The sequence below is a fragment of the Phyllopteryx taeniolatus genome, chromosome 12 (assembly GCF_024500385.1).
Source record: "Phyllopteryx taeniolatus isolate TA_2022b chromosome 12, UOR_Ptae_1.2, whole genome shotgun sequence".
NCBI lineage: Eukaryota > Metazoa > Chordata > Actinopteri > Syngnathiformes > Syngnathidae > Phyllopteryx > Phyllopteryx taeniolatus.
Window position 1 is genome coordinate 9861364 of NC_084513.1, and position 24132 is coordinate 9885495.

At 39.7% G+C, this 24132-nt stretch overlaps 1 protein-coding gene across 3 annotated transcripts; it reads left to right on the plus strand.

Moving 5' to 3' along the window:
* Window positions 1-265: 265 nt before the first annotated feature.
* Window positions 266-23467, plus strand: sympk (symplekin). Of its 3 annotated transcripts, none has more exons than XM_061793589.1 (28): window positions 266-389; window positions 803-877; window positions 1296-1414; window positions 1668-1777; window positions 1846-1911; window positions 5382-5435; window positions 5520-5593; window positions 7439-7565; window positions 8099-8348; window positions 9238-9408; window positions 9496-9735; window positions 9956-10107; window positions 10184-10334; window positions 11514-11730; window positions 11807-11960; window positions 12997-13232; window positions 14439-14520; window positions 14597-14710; window positions 16068-16215; window positions 16293-16453; window positions 18354-18462; window positions 18544-18644; window positions 19617-19707; window positions 20911-21012; window positions 21162-21349; window positions 21923-22099; window positions 22379-22651; window positions 23042-23467. In XM_061793589.1, the coding sequence occupies exons 4-28, from the start codon at window positions 1715-1717 to the stop codon at window positions 23303-23305; spliced, it is 3765 nt and encodes a 1254-aa protein (XP_061649573.1). In that variant the 5' UTR covers window positions 266-389; window positions 803-877; window positions 1296-1414; window positions 1668-1714; the 3' UTR covers window positions 23306-23467. The 3 variants fall into 3 exon arrangements, with proteins under 3 accessions (XP_061649573.1, XP_061649575.1, XP_061649574.1); XM_061793591.1 differs by having other exon boundaries at window positions 11810-11960; XM_061793590.1 differs by lacking the exon at window positions 803-877 and having other exon boundaries at window positions 268-389.
* Window positions 23468-24132: the final 665 nt, after the last annotated feature.

The following is a 24132-nucleotide window of genomic DNA, read 5'->3' on the forward strand; positions in this document are numbered from 1 at the left end:
CTTCAAAATAATAAAAAAAAAAAAAAAAAAAGAAAGAACTAAATTACTCGGCTGTAACCCTTCATTTTAATTTCAGTTCAGTTTCTCGTCACGGATTTTACGTATCATTAAAAAATTAAATAATGAAGCATTCAATGACCCCTGCCTGTGAACACTGATGTGAATACGTGGAGCCGACCAACTACAGCGAGAGAAGACTTCCGGGATGATCCGCGAAGGCAGTGTTTCTTAACCTGGGTTCGATTGAACCCCAGGGGTTCTGTGAGGCAGTTGCTGGGGTTCAATGGAGGACTCGACACGTGCGTGCTTGCATGTATCCGTAAAAGCCTTTTTACACTGCATTTTGAATGCCGTGTTCATGCCGTTCAAAACGCAACGCTGCGTCAAAGGTGGGCGTTTACCATTGCGGCGCTCCGCCTCGAGTTGAAATGCTTTGTTCTTTTTTTTTTTTTAACTATATTTATTTTACATTTAAACGATGCACTTGAGTTGAGTACCTTTGCTGTGTATCAGCGTATTTAAGACAGCGTATCCAATAATAAAAAATAGCCCCCAAAAAATTTACTTTTACCTATGAACCCTTTTCGAGGATTGTAGAAATAACATTAAGAAAAGGAACAGATTTTGTTGGGAATTTTCACAACGAAGTCCGTTCCTCCATACATGAGAGTGACACTTACCAAGGTGGAACTGATGCGTGGTTCATTTTGTGCATGACCTGGATGACTGAGAATCTACACAGACAATAAAATATATACCCGTTTTGAGTTTGAATTAAACGATATATTTTTTTTCAAATTAGGAAGGGTTTCGTGAACTCCAGATGAAACTGGCGGGGTTTCGTACCTCCAACAAGGTTAAGAACCACTCCTCTAAGGTAAAACAAAATTAAAATTGGAAGTACTTGAAATTACTCGGCAGAAACCCTTTATTATTTTTAGTTTATCCCTGTGGATTTCCCCATTATTTTAGCAACGTCATAAAAATTGATATATTTATAGATATTGTTGAAGAACTGTGGAAGCGGATCTTATGCACTTGAAAAAAAAAAATCTGGGTAATTTAGTTTTTTTGTTTGATATTTTTTTGAATAATTTTATTTTATTTTTTCAGTCAATGTTTTTCAAAATACTTTAACCTAATAACCCAATGCCGCCCCCTGGCCAACCCCCACCCACCGCCCCTAATTTTATTTTAGTTTATTTATCGTATTGGCGATATATTTATCATATTGTTTCTTTATTTATTTATACCTGTACTGTGAGGAGAAAAATAATAAGCAATATGTCCTGCAGGGGCAGTGTGGCTGCGCGGTTTAAGTTTTTAGCACACAAAGAAGAAGAAAAAAAAAAAACGCCGCAACAGAACTTTGGCTGCTTCATTCACGGATAGCTAACTGTCTTTCTCATTTGAGGTAAGGTATTTAATATGTATTCAAACGCTTTATATGTGTCATATTGAGATGTTAAATGTGTTATTTAAGGATACGTACTTTACACAGTCTTCTGACTAACTTTATCATGAGGTATGCTCGGTTCTTAGCATGGTGCCAGCTGAGCTAGCACGTTAGCAGTAAACAATGATAAACTCGCGCCATTGTCACTTCCAAATTGTAGGTTGTCTTTATTTTATCTATAGTTGTCTGTAACATTGTTTTATGTCATCAGAATTGGGGATATGATGTAATATATCGTAAAGGAAGTAGAACGGCATCATGGAGTTCTCCGCAGAAGACGGAGAGACACCCAATGTCATTGACATGACCACCAGCGAAAAGGTAAGTGGTTGTCTATGGAATAATAAAATGTAACCTGAACATGTAATAAAATACATTACTGCTTTCAGGTGGTGGATCTTTTGAATCAGGCTGCCTTGATACCCACAGATGAAAAGTTGGCAGTGCTCAAACAGGTCTGTACTCTCCTGAAACTGCAAATGAATAGTAGTAGTATTTACCTTTTAAAGAATGCAATTTGGTCATACTGTGAAACAGTTCCCACGTGTATTCTGTAAAAAACTGGTTGAAATCGCTCAATTTTTGGGGTGTGTGTGGGATGGTTGATTTATGTTATTTTAATGCCAATTACACTTTCGTTATCATGATTACTGGGGAGGTGCTAGGGTGTTGAAGAGCTGCCAAATGTTACGGAACATCAGTATTGTGTTACGAAAATCACTGAAGGTTGACTGGTTACGGCCGTAAGACTGATTGTACCGGATATTGGGGGGAAGAAAAAAATCCAGCTTCCACATTGAATAGCTGCTTGGTGCACCCCATTTTATTACGACCGCCCCCAGGTTGCCAATCCACGAGGCGAAAAGTTTTCTTTACGTCCGGTGTCAAAGCATTGTAAGTCACTGATCATTGCCTCAATTGTAACGAATAAGCTACACTTCATACCGTGCTTCGTCACGAAGGAAGGAAGAGGAGTGGATAGGTGAAGACGATGTCTAAGCCATGCTAATTGCTAAACTATTGTTACATGCAGTTGCAAAACATTGAAATAATTGATTCTGTGATACAGTACACTTGTCACAAAGGTCTGGTGGGAACCATGTTTACACAGAGAGTAACCAACTTTGAACAAAATAACAGTCCAATGAATAAGTGTTTAGAGATATAAATATAAAATAATACACGTTCACACAGGGTGTTGCGTCTGAACAGGAAATTAATTAGTACGTCACTGCTTTTTGAAATCTAGAACTTCAGACAAATTGTTGTGGAAGGGAATTTTCATAGGTTGGCACCAATGATGTGCAAGGTCAGGACTACTCAAGGTGGGCTGCACATAGTGCTGGGCGATAAGGCCTAAATTTCATATCACAATTGTTTTCCCCTAATGTCAATATTGGATTTGACTCAATATTTATGGTATTGAAGTTTATAAATGTATAAAACTGGACCGAACCAAATTGATTTACACTATATATATCAACTTCTTAAACAGCTAACTTATAATTCCATTACAACAAGCTGGCAATTTTTTGACTTGAGTTCGTTGTCACATTTCTGTGGGGCCAATTATGTATTACTCGTGCACTCACTGTAGTTATCTCGCCGTGCTGCACTATTTGCATATACTGGCCACTCATGGCAGAGTAGCATCTGCTCCATTTGCACACTGATTGAGGAGTATCTGTAACATTTGCACAACCATTGTCCCAGATTATCGCACTACTCGTCACTTTAAACCGCATACACTCCTTGAAGTCTCAGTGCCCTTTGCACAATGGTCATTGCACCGGACTATTGCGATATTAGCCATTCGAACTGCTCTAAGTGCTAGAGGACTCTCCATCTTTTTGCACAATTGTTTTTTGTCAATGTCTTTATGTCTCCAAAGTGTTCTGTAAATTGACTGTCTGTTGTACTAGAGCGGCTCCAACTACCGGAGACAAATTCCTTGTGTGTTTTGGACATACTTGGCAAATAAAGATGATTCTGATTCTGATTCTGATAAAGCTGAAGGTATATTTAACAATTATAAACAACACAAAGAAGTGACTTTACTCTAAAAGTATTTCAAAATATAATGATCTCAAAATTAGTGATTCACCAAAATGAAAAATCTTGAATGACTACAATGCGGTGATCTGTAAATAAAGCGAATCAAAAAAGAAATACTAGATCGGTTCTTGAGAAGGCGTTGTCTTATTTACATTACAGGAGCGGCACGGTGTCAGGGCTCTCTTTAATGTGATACACACTGTACAAACTGCACAGTCCGGAACAGTTAACTCAGACAGCGAAGGCCGGCCCACTGTCAGACTATTGGCGTGATCGCTCACGCAACAATCCTAGCTAGTAGCTGCTAAAGCAAACGTGTACAAAACCAAGTGAACACTTTCTATCTTGTCCGTGAATAACAATCTACTATCTTGTTATCTTTCCACCCCGTTCATGGAGCAAACACAAAAACACAAGCGCTACAACTGCCACCCTGATAGCTCTGTGCCCCACGACGTTGTCTTATTTACATTACAGGAGCGGCACGGTGTCAGGGCTCTCTTTAATGTGATACATGCATTGCACTCGATAACGTGCTTTATCTTCAGGTGATTTTGCACTAATATCGTTTATACAGGTCTTGCAGACTATGGTTGTTTCCAAATTATAGACGTGCCCATTTTTGGGACTATTTATGGCTCACTAGTTGCCAGCATCTTCTCCATGTTGGCGGAAATCTCATGGAGTAGCGAAAAGTATAGAAAATAAAATTGATAATCCCTTTTTCCATATCTAGCATGAATAAAATATCGATCGAATCAAGCTTCTTGATATGTCGCCCAGCACTTGTTGCATGGTGTACCGGTACTAAAAAAAGTATTGCAGTACCTCACCAGCTGAAGTAAAACTATACCATGTTGTTTAAAGTACTGTTTAAAAAGGGGAAAAAAACAGCGATGGCACCCTCCAAAGCTCAGGTTTAAAGTGGCCGGCGCCTTTTGGTGCGTGTACAAGACTGACAAAATACAGCACAGAGACAAGAAATGGCTACAAACTCGCACTCCTCCGGACCTTCCATTCCTTGCCGAGAACCAAGACGCATGCCGTGTCATCTAGAATTATTTGGCCTACATGTCCAACAGCCGAGGGCAACTGACAGACATGGCAAAGCCTGTTTGCAAGGCTACTCAGGCTATAGTAAAATGTTATTTTCAAATTAAAATAAAAAACAAAAACAAACATTAAATGTTCAATGGTGTGAATGTGAGTGCGAATGGTTGTTTGTTTATATGTGACCTGCGATTGGCTTGCGACCAGTTCAGAGAGTACCCCGTCTCTCGCCCGAAGATAGCTGGGATAGGCTCCGCGACCCTAGTGAGGAGAAGCGGTACAGAAAATGGATGGATAAATGTTCAATAGTGTTTAAAAATGTTCAAAATGTAAACGTTTTAGTATATCGTGTCTCCTAATTAGTATCCTATTATTATTTTTGAATTAATACAAATGTATAGAATTGAAGTTGTTTTGTAACTATTATTACACTCCTTTTACTGACTTTGACGGTAAATGTAGCGACATTTCCAACCCTTCTAATAGCTATTACTCAAAAAACTTGACTAGCAACAAATTAGCAACTTTTTGTGGTGTTATTGTAGATTCTGAGAATCTCTTTGCATTCAGATTGCAAATGAATAGCCCATACAAAAAGCCAGGACTGGCTAATTTAATCATATCCTACCCCCACTCCCCTAAAAAGCGAGCGCCCATAAAGATTTGGCTGTATTTTCCCTCGTTGAGGTAGCACTTTATCACGCCAGTGTTGCCGGATTATACTTGGTAAATTTTGTATCTGATCTGTGTGTGTGTCGCATACAGCGGGGACATCACCCAACACAAATATTTTTTTTTTACGCCACCATTTCTTTTTCAGGTTCAGGAGCTAATCATCAACAAAGATCCCTCTCTCCTTGACAATTTCCTCGATGTAAGAATGCATGTGAGCATGTGTCATCTCACCATTACAATACAAATTTATTTTCTTATTTTCCCACTCTCACTGACCCCGCAGGAGATGATCGCCTTTCAGACGGACAAGTCCATAGAAGTGAGAAAGTTTGTCATCGGCTTCATCGAAGAAGCATGGTGGGTGCTTGTATAGTAGGAGGGGCAATCAAGAAGTAATGAGCGCAATTAAGTTTAGCCAACTAACAATAGATTTTTCTTTGTCTGAAGTTTCACAGTTTGGAGTTTAAATATTTGTTTTAAGGTTATTTAAAAAAGGTTTTAAGCCTGTCCTCTTCCTGTCAGCCATTTTGGAAGTTACGTGCGTATGCATGGTTTTGTGCTTAAATCATGCTTACGCGAGTTTGACGGACAAATCTGTGATTCATTAATATGTTCGTACTTGTTTTTGTTTGTACTCTGCAAACAAATTTAGAACCTCCTCCGACTATACGCGTGCACAAATAATGCAGGATCAACTTTTGAAAAAGCGTCAAACACCCATCTTTTTAAACAGGACGCATAACACATTGGAACCACTCATTTATAAAAGTAATAAGTTTAACAACAATAACTCAAACCAGGAATTTTCTAATCAGTGGTGATGGCGAGACGAAGCTTCATGAAGCATCGTGACACTTCAGCCATTGGTTTGAGTAATGGTTCATTTCTTGATGCTTCATTGCACACGAAACCACCTGCTGGCCATGTGCATAATCACAGGTAGCTGTATCTTTACCACATACAGTATGTGCTGCGTTGCGTTTTTGCGTCTTTTTGGCTCTTGTGAATGACTATGTATTACAAAACAATGTTTGACCGAGTAATTTCCCAACATAATGTGTAAAATATATTATTTTTGAATGTATTCTGTGTGCTTTAAATGTTCCTCAACAGTTGTATGGCAGGTTGTAAAATGTTTTTCTGTCACTTTGGGAAAATGGCATGGGCTTAAGAGGGCAGAGGATTTTGAAAGTCCTTATTTAGAAATAACATTTATTTTTTTTAAAGTGATTCATTCAAGAGGAAAATTATATAAACTGGGGTACAGGAATTTTGGCTCTCAGTGAGGTTTTATTGTACCTTACTTTCTTAGAAGACAAAAACTACCTTCCCTTTGAATAAAAGAAGAAATGCTGGAAAATGCAGTTTTTAATAAACAAATGTATTTGATCAGCCTCAATAACAGTTACTTATACGGCACGGTGCTGCTTGTGGTTCGAGCTCAGGCAACCACCATACCCCAGGCTGCGAGTTGAGTGCACCAACGGCTGGGCTATTAGACCAGGATGCCGGGTTAGCGGGCAGCAGCCTCTTTCCAAGGATTCCGAGGAGTGACGTCGCGATTGCTCGCTATCTACGGCCCAAGCTATATCCAAACAATGCTTCAAACACTCTCCAAACTCTAATAGCCTATACAAACTACACATTCTTTATCCAAACTCTGAGCTGACCGCAACTCTATAAAAAAACCACACATTTTGAATGGGGCCTGCATGGGGGTTTTATGTTGCTGTCAAATCTCGTGACAAACTCTGAAGCGCTTCCCGAATCGGTCACGTGGTACAGGGGAGGCTTCAGACGTCATCACTTACTCCTCCCCTAAATGAAGCAAGCCTCGATACGCACTCTGCGGACACACCCTCCATTACTCGACACACGCCTCGAAGACTCGGCTCAACCCGTAACAACACTACAAATCAGTTAACTAATGTCCTAAATAACCATGAAAAAGACAAATGTGCAAATATGTCAATAGATTTACAGACACAGTAGTTTGGCGCATATGGATCATATATTTTCTGTCGCTTCCAACGCTAATTTCATTCATTTTATCAACTGCAAATGCAATGAATCTGACGGTAATTTTATGTATACGCTCAACATGCAGAGTGAGAACATTTCTACGAATTTATTAGTGAATGAGGCCCATGTTTTTGACTACTCGTAATTGGAGCTTATCAAGATAAACTTCTTTCTTTCTAGTAAACGGGACAACGAGCTGCTCCTCAGGCTAATTGCAAACCTGAACATGCTGATCAAGGACGACAGTGTCAACGTGGTGAAGAAAGCCGTTCTCACGCTCACGCAGATATACAAAGTTACTCTACAGGTAACTTTCTATAAAAATGGCTTGTATTTTACTCATGTTGGTTGCACCATACCTGAAAATTAAAAACAAATTTGCAAGCATGTGTATCTTAAAAATGAGTGAAAATGTATTTATGTCAAGAGGTCCCCCAACATGATACCCCAAAAAACACAGTAGTGTGTTTTAGAAAATTGAGAAATCCCCCCCCCAGACAGCTTTCGTGTTGGTTACACCAGTCTTATTTTAGTGGTCATGACTGTGAGTCCCCAAATCTCACTCAGTAGCGCCCCGTAGAAAGTTAGAAAACATTACCCCCATACACCAGTTTAAAAAAAAAAAAAAAAAAAGTCAGGATCTATCCCTGAAATTGAACTGCAAGTCGGCCATTTTGGTTTAAAGCAGACATTTCAGGTGAATTCCGGTGCTTGTACATTGACAACTACTTGGAATTCACCCAAATTAGCCTCAATCACGTATCCAAGAAAATGTTTGTCAAACTATATAGAACAGATGCTAACTAACATGTTTCATCTTCTGCCTCTTTTTTGCACCAGTGGCTGGTGCGAGCCAAAGCCGTGTCGGATATGCAGGAAGCCTGCTGGGACATGGTGACGCAGATGAAAGGCGACGTCCTAGCGCTGCTGGACTCGGAGAACGACGGTGTGCGGACTCACGCCATCAAATTCACCGAGTCACTCATTGTCACCCTGTCGCCTCGCGTGGCCGACTCAGACGTGCCCAAGAGGCAGGAGAGCGACATCAGCTTGGACAAAGTACCCAAAGACCACACATACATCCGCTACGGTATGAAAAATGGGTAAACATTATCAGTACTGATCTATGTTAATAACCTAAATTCTAATATTCATGCAATAAAATTGTATTAACTTATTCCATACAGTCCATTCTCTTGATTTGGTAGCTTTTCTTTTGGCTGCAAGGCTTCTCCTATTTTTTATATTTTTATTCTTTATTTAACCAGGTAAGGCAATGGAGAACAAGTTCTCATTTACAATACTGACCTGGAGGCAATTTAGGGTTCAGTGTCTTGCTCATGGACACCTCGACAGTGGTTAGTCAGAGCTGGGTTTCGAACCACCGACCCTTCTGTCAGCCACTACCACCCCACTATGTGGATTAGAATATATATATATATATATATAAATTCTAATGCACATAGTGGGGTGGTAGTGGCTATATATATATATATATATGTGTGTGTTTATATTATATATATGTGTGTGTGTGTGTGTGTATATATATATATATATATATATATTTATATACAATTTCAGATGTTTTTTTTGTAGTTTTGGCTGTGTATACACCCACGCACGCACACGCAAACATACGCGCACACACAGCAATATAAAAATTTGCACATTCACATTTTCTTTTTATTTTATTGATGTTCATGCTGTGGTTTAAAAATCTGAAGTTACTCACTTTTTACTCAGTGTAATTATTTCATTGTGTACTTTTTACTCTTAAGTAATTTGTATAATCTTGATTGTTTCTACTTTCTATAATTGCTATGCGAGTGTTGTGGTATTAAAACGTGGATTAAGTAAGGTTAGTCCTCACTGATGCCCCGATACCAAATGCACAGCCAACCACTGCTGGAATACTACTTGACTAGTAGTGTATTCTTAAACTGAATAAATGGATTAAATGTCATCATTTTTCTCTGCAGATGTTTTGAGTGATGAGGGAAAGTCAGCGCTGGATAAGCTGCTGAAGTTTATGGTCCATCCTGCTATTTCCAGCATTAACCTGACCACTGCACTGGGCTCACTAGCCACTATCGCCCGCCAAAGGCCCATGTTTATGTCCAAGGTTGTACAGGCGTACGAGACGTTACACGGTGAGTGAGGAATTGGGTAAAATTTACCATACAATTAAATTTAATTACTATGAACTCCAACATTTATTTATTTTTTTATTTTTAAAGCCAATCTTCCGCCCACACTGGCCAAGTCGCAGGTGAGCAGCGTGCGCAAGAACCTCAAGCTGCACCTGGTGGCTGTGCTCAAGCACCCATGTAGTCTGGAGTTCCAGGGTCAGATCAGCACTTTGCTGTTGGACCTCGGCATGCCCCAGAGCGAAATCACACGCTCCACGCCGGCGCTGAGGGAGCAGCGCAAGAGGCCGCGGCATGATCAGTACACAGAGGGGAAGAAGGTCAAGATGGGTGAGTGCCAGTTGGCTAATACACCCAAAATAAGTACAGCCAGCTTTTATCATTTGCAGCCATTGCGGCTCAGCGCATTGCGACAGCTAGATGCATACTGACCTCAGCCAGTCAGAAACGATTAGAAATCAAATGGCCCTGGGAAGTGAGTCTCGTAGTTGTAGTAAACTACACGTATACCTTGAGTTCATGACTGGTTCTGCTATGTGTATGTATTCAGAGCAAACACTGATGGAAGATGATGAGGACAAGGAGGAGTCAGCCCCTCTCTCAGCCCCCAAGCCAGCTCCTGCCCCAGTGGCACAGTCCGCCATTGACCTTACTGCCGACTTCCTACGCCCGCTGCTCAATGCTGAGAATGTCGCCAATCTGGTGAGCGGTCAACTTGACCCCTCTTGTCGTTCGTTTTTCCCAGCATAATAAACTTGACAAATGTCTTTTTGTCCAGGTGTTGATCAGCATGGTGTATCTGCCCGACACCATGCCGGCATCCTTCCAGGCCACATACACGCCTGTGGAGTCGGCAGGGACCGATGCCCAAATCAGGCATTTGGCCCGGCTGATGGCCACGCAGATGACTGCTGCTGGAATTGGTCCAGGTTGGTAAACCAAAGTTTAAAACTTCACATGAAAATAATTTTAGCACAGAATAGTGATTTAATGTTCAGGCTGAAGTAATTGGGGAATTATCTGGTAGACCCCTTTTAGATGCCTGAAGGTGACTAAATGATCTCTGTGAAAAGAATGAAAACACTGGACATTTCAATAAAATAGTCTTTAAAAAATACATGCATGACTCAGAGGTAAGAGGTTTTTAAAGGCAAGGCAAATGTATTTATATAGTGCATTTCATATGCAAGGTAACTCCATTTGGTTTACATAAAAAGCATTTAAAAACAAAGAGCAAAAGACATTCAGGCGGGGTACACCCTGAACTGGTCGGCAGCCAATCGCAGGGCACATAAACAAACAACCAATCACACTCACATTCACTCCACTCCGGGAAATTTAGTCTTTCAATTAACTTACCATGCATGTTTTTGGGATGTGGGAGGAAACCGGAGTATCCGGAGAAAACCCACGCAGTCACGGGGAGAACATACAAACTCCACACAGGGGAGGCCACATTTGAACCCAGGTCCTCAGAACTGTGAAGCTGATGTGCTAACCAGTCGTCCACCGTGCCACCTATCAGGCAAATGCTTCCTATAAAGAAAGCAGCTATTGAAGAAACACTGACGAGCAGCAAATATACCATTGAAGCGTTCGCAGCTATGGGTGTTAAGGCAGGAAAAACCCAGGTTGTGGCCACCATCATCCGTTGACCTCAACTCTCATAAAACTTTTGGAGCATCCTTAAAAGGAAGAGCTACGAAAGTGAACGCCTCTCTTTTAAATACTGTCGTTCACACTCGGCTATTGACGATTTAACTGTTGAGCCCAGTTGAGCTCTGTTGCTAACCAAAACAGCAGTGCCTACCAAAGGATAGAAACAGGTGAATTAAAATGTGGCTGACTAAACACATGTTGCCAACACTCAAGTTTAGTGGCTTAATAAGTGTAATCAACTAATCATATTGATTCATGGCGTTAGTAATGAGTTGTAAATGCTGTTTGTAGGACATGTTTTTGGCAATAGGCCACGTTGATCAAAGAACTTTTGCAATTTCTATCCATCCATTTTCCATGCCGCTTATCCTCACAAAATGGAAAATCCCATGAAATATTGACTATGCTGTTTTTTTCATTGTTGTTGCACTTCATACGTAACTATTTAGGATTAGAGCAGTGCAAAGCGAGAGAGAATGACTCGGGCAAAGAGGATGGCAACGAGGATGACGCAGGCACCAGGGACCTGCTCATCAAGCGCAAAGTCCCCGTGATGGTGGGCCAGGCCATCTCCGTTGTGGGGGGTTACTCGGATAAAGAAAAGGCTCCCAACCCCGCCACTGTCAAAAGGCTTCCAGAGCCCATCCTTCCGTCGGCACAAACCAAGTGAGATCTGCTAACAACAAAGAAATGGTAGGAGATGTATCATGAATGCTTATGGACTGTATTTGTTTTTCGTAAGCAGATTGGCCGGGCCGACTGGAAGGAAGAAAGTCTTCAGGCTGTCGGACGTGGTTCAGCCTTTATCGGACACGCAGATTGAGCAGTTGACCTCCAAGACCATCAAACGCATCCTTCATTCCGAGAAGACAATTACTCAAAGTGGGATGTCCCATGTGAGAGTTCACTTTCAATTAGGGCTGGGTGATTGAATTTTTTGGTCAGGACAATGTTCATATTTTTTTAAACGTTCCGTATGATAAGAAAGCCCAGTGGAATGCAATCGCAGAGTCAAACATGCTGAACATTGTCACAGACATCGTACCTTATTTTTACAGTGTCAAAGGAGTAATTTAGCAACATGTTGATTAGGGATGGGAATCGGAACAGCTTCTTTTGTAGAACAGATTACCAGTAATTCAATTCTGAGGAATTGCTTGTTTGCTGCCTGACAATTTCGCTTTAAAAAAAAAAAAAGAGAGAGAGAGACAACCAGAGCATCATTTGGCCAGAACTCGGCCCCTGGTTGGCTACTTAAAGCGTCTTGTTCTTAAGTGTGAGTCCAGTGCCAAAAGTATGTAGGATGCTATTTTGTTTACATTTTCAACAACAAATTCAATTTTGTAAGGAAGCAGTACCTTTTATTCACATTACTTTCAGTGACAGTTTTGTTTAGGACCCGACTGAAATTGATTTTTTTCAGGCCAATACCGTTTCCGATGTCTGTCAGAATAAAATTCTGATAACCGTTTATTCGGCTGATTAATGAAAACATTTATAATGAATAAAATAACTTTTTGAGTCGCTTAACGCTGACAACAACAAAGATGAATTACAGGCAGAATATTTTGACTGTTTTACAATACTTTGTCTTATAGTATATTGCACCCCAACCCCCGTACTGTGGACCGGTACTGTGCCATTAACCATTTGGTACCAGGCCGCCCGTCCCTGTAAAGATTTGAGTATTTGGGGGCGGGTGGGGCTATAAAAGTCTCTTCGTTTTCAAGGGAAATAAAGCATATTCCTGAAAGGGGAAAAAAATCCAAAAAATAAGACTTGATTAGAATAATTTAATTTGCCTTTTTATCAAAGGGGATAGTAATTGGTTACAATCGGAAATGAAGATTTTATTTTAAGGGCATAGTCTCAACCATTCTCATCATACCAATATTTTCTTCTAAATAACCACGCCGCATGTTCCTTTGTCAGGTCAGAGTGAAGCTCCTCTCCAAGCTGGTGACACAGTTCGAGGGTGTCATGAAGGAGGACGTGCTACACTTCATTTTGGAGGACATCCGCACCAGGAGCGAGCTGGCCTTTTCGCTCCTCTATCAGGAGTACAACACTTACCTTAGCCAGCTACCCTCGGGGCTGCTGGACAGCTACGACCAGTGTCTGTACACGCTGCTGTCTGGACTGCAGGAGAAGCCCGAGCAGAAGGATGGGTGAGGACCAAATGAAGTGGCATTTATTAATTCATTGAGGATTTTAAGAACCCCTGGAAATAGCCAAAATCTCCCTGAGACTGTGTGCTTCCAGGCATGGCTTCTTGAGACTGTTTTCTGTATCCCATCTTGATGAACATGTCCAGCGAAATTCATGTTGCAAGTTAAACTGGCTTCCGGGGCAAATTTTTTATTATATATATATTTTTTTTTAAGCAACCTTCTGGAATTTGACCACTAGTTATTAAGAGTTCCTTTTTTTGGCAACTGCAAAATTTGCAGCTGTTCTTTGACCACATGGTATGAAGAAAAACTTAAAAAAAATGTTGGAATTCAACTTTTTCCATCTGTCTAGTGTATATGATGTAAATTTGGCAGCAATTGGATAAAATCTAGAGAAAGGGTTTGTCTTTGAAGGATCCCAGAAAATGGCTGAATCTACCTCCAAAATAGTGTCTGACTTGTACATGTCATGATACACATACATACCAACTTTTGAGTTTTCAAATAATTGATGAACTGCATTATTTTGTGTTTTTTGGCGAATCAACAAAAATTGCAGTTGTCCTTGGACCATACTGAATCATCCATCCATCCACCCATCCATCCATTTTCTACTGCTTATCCAAGGTCGGGTCGCGGGGGCAGTAGCTTTAACAGGGACGCCCAGACTTCCCTCTCCCCAGCCACTTCAACTCGTTCTTCCGGGGGGATCCCGAGGCGTTCCCAGGCCAGCTGAAGGATGTAGTCTCTCCAGCGTGTCCTGGGTCGTCCCCGAGGGTCTCCTCCCGGTGGGACGTGCCCGGAACACCTCACCAGGGAGGCATCCGGGAAGCACCCGAATTAGATGCCCCAGCCACCTCATCTGGCTCCTCTCGATGTGGAGGATAAGCGGCTCTACTCTGAGATCCTCCCGGATGACACCTAATAATGAAAAACAAAAAAAAATATGATGGTAACAAAGCGGGAGGAAAAGTTCATCTTTGAAGGAGCCCAGCAAATGGCCAAAATGACACTAAAATTTCCGCTTCACGCCAGAATGGCAGACTTAATGTTTTTTCAGGCATGGCTTCTTCAGACTTTTTTGTGGGTCTGCTCATGATAGACACACCAACCAAATTTCTTGTTGCCTAGTGAAACTGGCTTCAGAGAATGAATTTTCAATGAATTCCAGTTGGATGAGTAACATTTGTTACTGTCCCACAGACTCTTTACCAAATTGGTACTGGAGGCTCCCATCATAACAGAGTCGGCACTGGAAGTAATCCGACGTTACTGTGAGGATGAGGTACGTCAAAGGGTGAAGACACTACTATTTCATTGTAACTTTCCACTCACCTGTTTTCTTGTCAATGTTGTTGCAGTCGCGGGTGTATTTAGGCATGACTACGCTCAAGGAGCTCATCATCAAGCGGCCTTCAAGGCAATTCCAGTACCTTCACGTGCTACTGGATCTCAGCTCTCATGAAAAGGAGAAGGTGAGAACATTGCTGTCAATATTTCGTCTGGTTAATAAACCTCTCCTATGTTATGTTGTGGGTTAAGTTGACCTGTTTTAAAGTATATTCTGTAAGCATAAATGGAAACACTATAATGAAAATGTGGTTTTATTTAAAGTTCGACACGTCTGTATAAATGCAGCCATGTCTTTTTAAAACCCTCCTGTTACATCACAGGTCAAATTAACCCGATTTAAAGTAAACAAAGAAATAGATCTTCTATAAACACTTACGTTAACACCATAATGGAAAATATGGTTTTATTTAGCGCAAGTCCAATGCGCAGAATAAATGTAGCCATGCTTTCTAACCAAATCGACCCTTTTCAAACTAAATTTAGAAAAATTTTTTGATTTTAAATTAAAAAAAACATTCAGGCTAAAACGTCTTCTGCTAGCTGTAATATAGTTATTTTCTTCATTTTACTTTTGAAATTATTTTTTTAATTTGCAATTACCCGTAAATGGGTAAATTAAATTGTAGTTTGTAGTTTTCCGCAGAAATGCATTATTATTAATTAAGACACCATATTTTCTCACAAAAAGGCTACATTGTCCAGAAATAGCCCAGTAAGGTGATAGTCTCCCCCCCCCCCCCCAAAATGCAACAATTAACAATTAAAACACCATACATGCTCACAAAAAGGCAATATTTTTCCACAATACTGAAACAGCCACGAATGTTTTATATTGTCACGAAAATGCAGTATTTTTCCAAGAAAGTGGTAATTTCCCATAGAAATGGAAATACTTGGCTATTATACCACTATTTGCGCACAAAAAGGTCGTATTTGTCCAGAAATTGTCCAGGAGAGTGGTAGTTTCGCACATAAATGCAACATTTAGCCATTAAAACACTGTTTGCTTGCAAAAAGGCAATATTTATCCACGAAAACGAAAGTGTTGTTCATAAAATCTTATCTTTATCTTTTCTCACAAATATAATTTTCTCAGCCAGGAGAGTGTTAGTGGTTTCCTACAGAAATACAATGCGTACACATTCAAACGCTACATTTGCTCTCAAAAAGGCAATAGTTGACCCAAAAAAGTTGTGTTTTGCCACAAAAATACAGTATTTGTCCAGGATAGTGGTAGATTTTTTAAATGTCATTTATTTAACCTTTATTTATTCAGGCAATATTTGGCCATACAAAATTAATAGTAGACAAATAAAATATATTGACTTAGCTGTACCTAAAGGGATTTTCCAATATTCAAAAATAAAAACTTAGCAGTAAATATTGACTAAATTAATAATAATTAAAAATTTGTAACTGATAGATTGTAATGTTTCTGTAATTACACTTAGAGCATCGCTATGATTGACTCATTTTCAGGTGCGGACAACTGCCCTGGCTTTTTTGAAGCGCATGTATGAAAAAGACCAACTGCGGGACTATATTGAGAAGTTTGCCTTGAACTACATGCAACTTCTGGTCCACCCCAATCCCCCATCGCTGCTCTTTGGGGCCGACAAAGACACAGGTTTGGACTTGGCTCGGCTGTTTTAACCTTAGAGCAACTTAAAAACTCATGGCGGTGTGTGTTGCTCACGGACATAGAGGTGGCGTGCCCCTGGACCGAAGAGACAGTGCGCCAGTGTCTTTTCCTCTACTTGTCTCTGCTCCCGTTGAACCACAAGCTGGTGCACGAGCTGGCATCTGTCTACACCGAGGCCATCGCTGACATCAAGCGCAGTGTGCTTCGAGCCATAGAGCTCCCCGTAAGTCACTATTACTCTGGGTTTACAAAGGAGATATTGGAGAAATTACTTTTTAATGGCTTGTGTACGAATAGTTGGATCCCTACAAAGTAAATCTTTCGTGCGCTGCTTATTTCTGAAATTGAGTATTTTACTTTATTGTTACATAACAGTGAGGCTAATTTACTTAATCACACTGAATTGCTGCCTCCAAGAGTGGGTGGGAAAAAGCTGTGAAGATGTGGAAACTGTTCTAAATCTATATTCCCAAATATTGATATAACTGCAGCTAATTTACATAATCCTGCCACCACACCGAGTTTCTCCCCCCATGACGTGGAGCTAGGCTGGGTGAAGAGCTGCAGTTTTCAAGCAACTGGCGGACTACACAGAAACAGTATGGTGTCAAAGCCGAAAGTGAAGCACATCTGCGTTGTTTGCACTGATTAGCGTACGTTTTTGATAACTGGTAGATAGTCAAATGTTCGGCAAATTTTTCGGCGTGGGGCTATTTGTCTTTGGCATGATGTTTGCTACTTGCAACACTAATGGTAAAGTGCAATTCGGCACATTGGTGATGAAACACTGCCTCCCCCAGTGAAAATACAATCAAAATTTTATGGGCACTCGCTTTATAGGGGTTGTCGTTGTTGCTGCTACAACTTTTGGCTTGTCCGCATTTTAGTCAGTGGTGGCTTTGCATAAGCGCCATTCATTTGCAGTCTGGTGGCAGAAGGGTGTCTCAGAGTCCCCAAAAGTGTCCAATAAAACCACAAAAATTAGCTAGATTTGTTGCTTTCACTTTCTTTCTCGTCATAAATGCGCCCCCTGCATGTGCATCATTTACAGATTTGCTCCACTAATTGGTCCTGCAGTAAAGTGTCTCATTTGCATGAGACAGGAAGCCACATCAATACAGGCTTTTAAAAAAAGGGGAAAAAGTGCCTTAATTCTTGAGACTTTTGGGAATTTTGACAGACGTATGCCACAAACATGTTACAAAGACACCTGGGAAGTGTTTCAAATGGTGAAAATTTTCCAAATATTAATTATACAATGGAACCTCATTTTAACGGACTAATAGGGAGAAGTGGTTGTGTGTTAAATCCGTTTGTCCATTAATTTGAAGCACTTTTTTTGTTTTTAGAATACAGTCTGCGCGCTCCACTCTTGTTGTCGCCGCCACGGTAACGAGTGTATATGGTCGCATTTGAGTTGACAAGATAAAGTCCAGTGATCGTAAAAAACGGGATGCGGTGGTATCGGAATACAAGATTTTATTGCAGTAGTCTGACACAGTGCAATCGTGAAAGAGCAAATTTGTCTTGTAGTTTGATCCGTACGTGTTGTCTGTCTCAGACGTGTTGTCTGTTCCACACCGCTGACATGTTTTTTTGTTTGTTTGTTTTTTATAACTCTATTAGCCGTCAGATATTTCCAATACTATGTCAAAAGACATGCGACAAGGCTAAAAATAAACTAGCTTTTGGATTCAAATATACTGTGCACGCGGCAACGCGAATTATGACATTAAAGCCGATCAGCATAAAATGGTAAATATCGGCCGATACTGATCAGCCCGTTAAAATCGGTGTAACGTCTACAAAAAAACAACCGTATACTGCATCAAAATCAGTACATAATGCTTGAGAGACGTGTACTCATGATGAGCACCTCAAGTAAACAATAGTTTCTGTTCCCGGAAATACGATTACCAGTCTCTTTGTCTGTTAATTGCGCCAGTCATGTGGTGCCAGCTATCAACAGCGGACGATTCTGGAACTAATGGACTTTGTCTATTCCAAGGGGGTGTTTTGCGTTCCAGGCGGACACTACCATTCTGTCCGTTAAATCTGAGATCTATTGTTTCTGGGAATGTTAAATCGAGGTTCAACTCTAAATGTATAATGTCTCCTCACAGATCCGTGGAATGGGCATGAACTCTCCCGAGCTTTTGCTTCTGGTTGAAAACTGCCCAAAGGGTGCAGAGACGCTTGTTACCCGCTGCCTGCATATTTTGACAGATAAAGGTAACCTGAAATGTAAACTGGAGCTTTCAGAATCGTTTTATTCAAGGAAATTAAGTGTCTTTTTTCCTCCCCGATGTGCAGTGCCTCCGTCTCCAGAGCTGGTGGAGAGGGTGCGGGACCTTTACCATAAACGCGTGCCAGACGTTCGCTTCCTCATTCCCGTCATCAATGGACTAGAAAAGGTAATGGCAGGGGAGGTCCTCAAGGGACACGTTTGATTTTTTTACATGGACGGATGGGATGAGCCACGTCATTCTTGAGGTTAAAAAACACACACAAAAATACATAAAGGTAAAAAAAAAAGTTTAAATCTTTATGTATTTATCTTAATAGTAAAACAATTATATCTGTTTTAATTGTATTGAAAAATTCCTTAACCAATTATTTCATAAAATATGTATCTTTCAAAATTATTTTACAATTTTTTTTCTTGTATCATTTGCGATACATAAGTTAACCAGTCATTTAATGAGATAATAAAACATATAACCATTTTCCTCTTTTCTTTTATTGACAATAAATACATTAACCAATTACTTAATAAAATAATCAAATGTATAATCAGTTTATTTAATATTGTTTTATTTTCCATACATAAGTTAAACAATTACCTAACTAAATTGAATAAAATCTTAAATCTGCATGTATTTTTTGTTTACATTTTTCTTTGTTACAATAAATAAATTAACCAATTTTAACCAGTTTTACTTTTATTGTGTGTTTCTTTTTACAATAACGTGCCAATTATTTAATCAAATGTTTAATGTATGTGTAAAATTGTTTATTTGACTATATATTTTTAGTTATTTTTCAGGCATTATTTACAGTAAATTATAAGATAAAACTAAATATTTTAATTAACCAATTTTAGGGGGCAAAAACGTATTTACTACCAAAAAATTAATGCAACAAATATTACAGGACTCTGATAGTGAAGGCACTCAGTAGGCTGGATTAACGAACGGAGCGGGCCGTATGTGTCCCTCCATGCATTCCCAAACCCTAATTATACAGTGCTGAACAAAATTTGTTCAGCAACAGATTTTGTTTCAATTTGCTTCAATTTCAGAGTTTTTTTGAAAGTGTCCCCAGCGCAACGTTCAAGCACTGTCTTTTTTTTTCCCTTTTCTTTTTTTTTTGTCTTGATGATGTAGAATGAAGTCATCCAGGCTCTTCCGAAGTTGATTAAACTCAATCCCATTGTCGTCAAGGAGGTGTTCAATCGGCTCTTGGGAACCCAGCACAGTAAGTCATTCAACCTAAATGGAGTCATTATTTTATTTATTTTTTTTGTGCTTTTTTCACCTTTCAGTTATTAGATACACTCAATAGCACACCTTATGATAATTCTCTCTTCAATGTCAGTGACATATAAAAAAAAAAAAAAATGCATTTAATGTCTTCTGTTAACCTAATTGCTTTTTCAAATTCATTTTCATTGTCTAAATTTTAATCGCATGAATTTATTTATTTATTTTTTTGATGAGTCAACATGCATCGAGTCACATTGGCGCATGTAGACCACACGACCATTTTTATCTTAACCCTCCTCTCATGGTCTAGGTCTTTTAAAGTTTGAAACTCTAAAAACAAAGTTTAAAAAGATTAAATGTCTTAAGTTTACCTGTGTTTTTTTTCCATATTTTGTTAGGTTGAGTTTGCAGTATCTTTTAAAAAAATATATATTTTCTGAGTTGTTAGTGGACGGTGGGTCACAGTTGACCCATGAACGTGGGGCGTATATAGTGGATACACTATTTAAAAAAAATAATAATAAAATGTTAACCCTCCTGTTACATTGCGGGTCAAATTGACCCATTCTAAAGTTAATCAAATATTTTTGTAAATGAGTTTGTCGGCATGACACATTTGCTTTTGCTTTATAATAACTGGTTCATTTTGTAACAATTTTACGTCAATGGATCTATTTGACCCGGAATAGAAAAGGTGGTCGTATATTGTTATTTTTTTTTACATCACTTCATTTAAATACAAATAATTACAAAATACTAAACTGAAAAGTAAAATTTATAGATATTTTCAAAATTCTGTCATGTATTTTAAATGGAAAGGACTTCATTTAAAAAAGACATAGTATGTACTTTAAAATGTTTTAACATACATTTTCTTAAGATGAAAATCCTGATTTGCAATTTGATCTGTAGGTAAATATTTATTGAAAGTATTAGTAATGGAGGTAATGCGATATAAAATGTTTATTATGATTTTTCTCCCTTTCTGACATATTTGGATGATTGTATATGCCCTGAGTCAATATGAATCAGGAACATCGCTGTTCCTGAGAAATGAACATAACAAAGAGATAAAATATTTATTCAGTCTTTTTTGTTTGTCTTAACTCTATATTTAATAGTCATTGTAATAGTGTTATATAATTATTGTATACAAAAAAATACATAATGCTCTTTATTGTGTGTTGTCCTTCAGGTGAGGGAAGTTCGTCGGTGTCTCCTCTCACACCAGGAGATCTGCTGATCGCCTTGCACAACATTGACTCCACCAAATGTGATATGAAGTCTATCATTAAAGGTTAGTTAAGTAACCCCTGAGACGCTATTGTTGGTGGTGGAATGGGCCGCGGTCTGCGATACCAAGCAAAATCTGTCACGACCCAAAAGTGTCTGTCCCTGATATGTCAAATTGAATTTATTGTTATTTTTTTTTGTTTTTATCTTCAGCAACCAACCTGTGCTTTGGAGAGAAGAACGTGTACACGTCTGAGGTTCTGGCGGTGGTGATGCAGCAGCTGATGGAGCAGAACCCTCTGCCCATGCTGCTCATGAGGACCGTTATCCAGTCTCTCACCATGTACCCGCGTCTCTGCGGCTTCGTCATGAACATCCTGTCCAGGCTCATCATCAAGCAGGTGAAAGCGCTCGACCGATTGATTGCCATAGTTTGATCATCTGCTATTATTTTAGCATCTGTAATAATCAGTATTTTTCTAAACAAAAATATCTTGATAATGACAGTACTAGCGCTTCTGCCTGTGTCTCATTTGATAATCCACTAATTGCCTCCCCCGACCTGAACCCTGTGTAGGTCATGGCCACACTATGAGTTTTTCTCACTTTTAATCATCAACACATCTCCAATGTACTGTATTTTGACCATTTCTTTCCTTTTAAGGATACTAAAAAGGTTCTCAATAGGGTTGAGGTCAGGGGATGACAGTGGCCAAAAATGAGTTTCGTTCCAAACCTGTTTGTTCAGAGTCACACACGGCACTGTACTATGATTTTCTTGAAATGTCCACTGTTTTCATTTTTCATAAAGATTCTGAGCTTTTTATCAACAGAAAGCCTTCCTTTTCCTTATTATGCCTAAAACGTGTGACATAATGTGGAATAGCCGTCATTTTCCTTGGCTCACCTGGAAAATGAATGATGAAATTTGGTGAGCACGGTGTACGAAACATCACATATTTCTCCCCCCGAAGGTGTGGAAGTATCCCAAGGTGTGGGAGGGCTTTGTCAAATGCTGCCAGAGAACCAAACCTCAGTCATACAGCGTCCTCCTGCAGCTGCCTCATGCCCAGCTTAGCAGCATCTTTGAACGCTGCCCAGAGATGAGGGAACCCCTGCTGCACCACGTCCGATCCTTCACACCGCATCAGGCAAGAACCGTCCTCAAAAGTTACACCACCGAAACATCTTGAAAGTCAGCAAACCACGGGACAATCACTCCTACCAAAGCCCACACCACAGAATAGATGCTCTTAAAATACCACACACCACTGAATAATTACTCTTAATAATCACAATTAATCCCACACCACAGGATAATCACTCTTAATAATCATGTTTAACACATCCTACTTTACACGCTATGGGATAATCACACCGCGCACCAACCAACTGTCTTTTTTTGTTTCCCCACCCCCTGCATATAACAGCAAGCTCACATCCCAGCATCCATCATGGCGGTATTGGAAGCCAGTAAAAAAGCAGAAGCCAAGCCGGTCGAGCCCGTGAAGAAAGAGGTGCCCCACATTGAGAGGGTTCCTGTTCCGGCATCCCCCGTCACCGCGGAGGAAGAACCACAAGCGCAAGCACGGGAACAAGAATCACATACCGTCATGACCAATGATAATGTGGAGGAGGAGGAGCCCATGGAGCAGGAACAAGCAGAGCCAGTGAAACACGAGACTGTGAACATCCCCTCAGAGGTAAAATGAGGTTACCAGGCTGCAAAAGGAAATGTTTACTTAACCTTCAAACTGAACCATTTTTAAAAGTAAAACAGTTCAAATTTTTTTTCAGTGTGTGGCTCTGTAATTGTAATAAACATATTCAATGGAAATGGTTCTCTTCACATATTTGTACATTGAATTTTTGGACACTTTGGGATCATTAATTTGGGTCAAATTGAACCTGTACTATTATTGCTGTTCCTAAGAAAACATTGTAAGCATTTTGACCACATCCATTCAGGGTGTCTGAAACACTCTACTTCCTTGTAAAATGAGACATTTAACTGGTCTTTCTTTAACTTGAAGATGGGTCAATTTGACCCGCATCATAAAAGGATTCTTTAACGCCATTTTGATTTCCTTCAGGTGGAGTTGCCAAGAGCTCATGGAACGCCAACACCTGAACCCGAAGCGGAACCTGCACATGAACCTGAAGTTGACCCCGAGCTTGAACATGAGCCAGAACCTGAAACAGAAGCCGAACCTGAACCCGAACTCAAACCCAAACAAACTGAGGAGCCAATGGAGACCTCTGAAGCCGAACCTTCGCAACTTCAGGAGACGCTAAAAGAGGACGAGGATGGAGATGCGGCTCAGGACGTTGGGAGCGGTTGTGAAGAAGTGGAATGAAGAGCACTGAAAATAATGTTAAAAAATAACTTTTTGTTTTCATTATGTTGAATTGTAATGTTCCCTCTGTTCTTTTTGTATTTGGAGAAGCTCTGTTTTGAGTGTCAGGAAGGTTTCCATATGTTGCTCTGTAGTTGTTGACAATAAATCAACAAAAAAAGACCCATATTGTGACATATGCTTCTCATTTTTTATTTCTTCCACGACAATATTATACTGCAGAACCGTGTCAGTCTGGAGTAAAACACAAACTTTTGGCATCAGGCACACTTACTGTACAGTAGGAAAAGAGTGCAAAGTTATCCTAGAAGTATTCCATTATATTAATAGTATGTTGTAGTAATATAGGGAGGTGGTAGTAGCAGGTTATCAATTGTGCTATGTAGTATTCGTAGGAGAAGGTAGTTGAAGTTAATATTAATCATAGTTGGTGGTAGTAGTATTAGTTGGATGAGGTAGCAGTAATAATACCATGTAGCATGTAGCAGTAATAATACCATGTAGTAGTGTTTGGAGGAGGTGATGGCAGAAGAAGCAGTATTGGTACTATGTTGTAGTAGTATTGGAGGAGGTGGTTATCAGAGTAGTATTAATCATGGTTGTAGTAGTAGGAAGGTTGAGTAGTCCTAGGAAGTGGTAGTGGTAGTTGCATTATTAATAAGTAGTAGTACTAGTTGTAGTAGGGGGATGCAATAGTAGTCGTACTAGACTGCTGTTAGTATTTAGTAGTTGAAAACAAAGCATATGAATTTTTTTTCTTTTTTTTATGTTAACAAACACAACTTGGAAAGTAAGATTTGTTTAAAATGATTGCGACCATTTGTTAC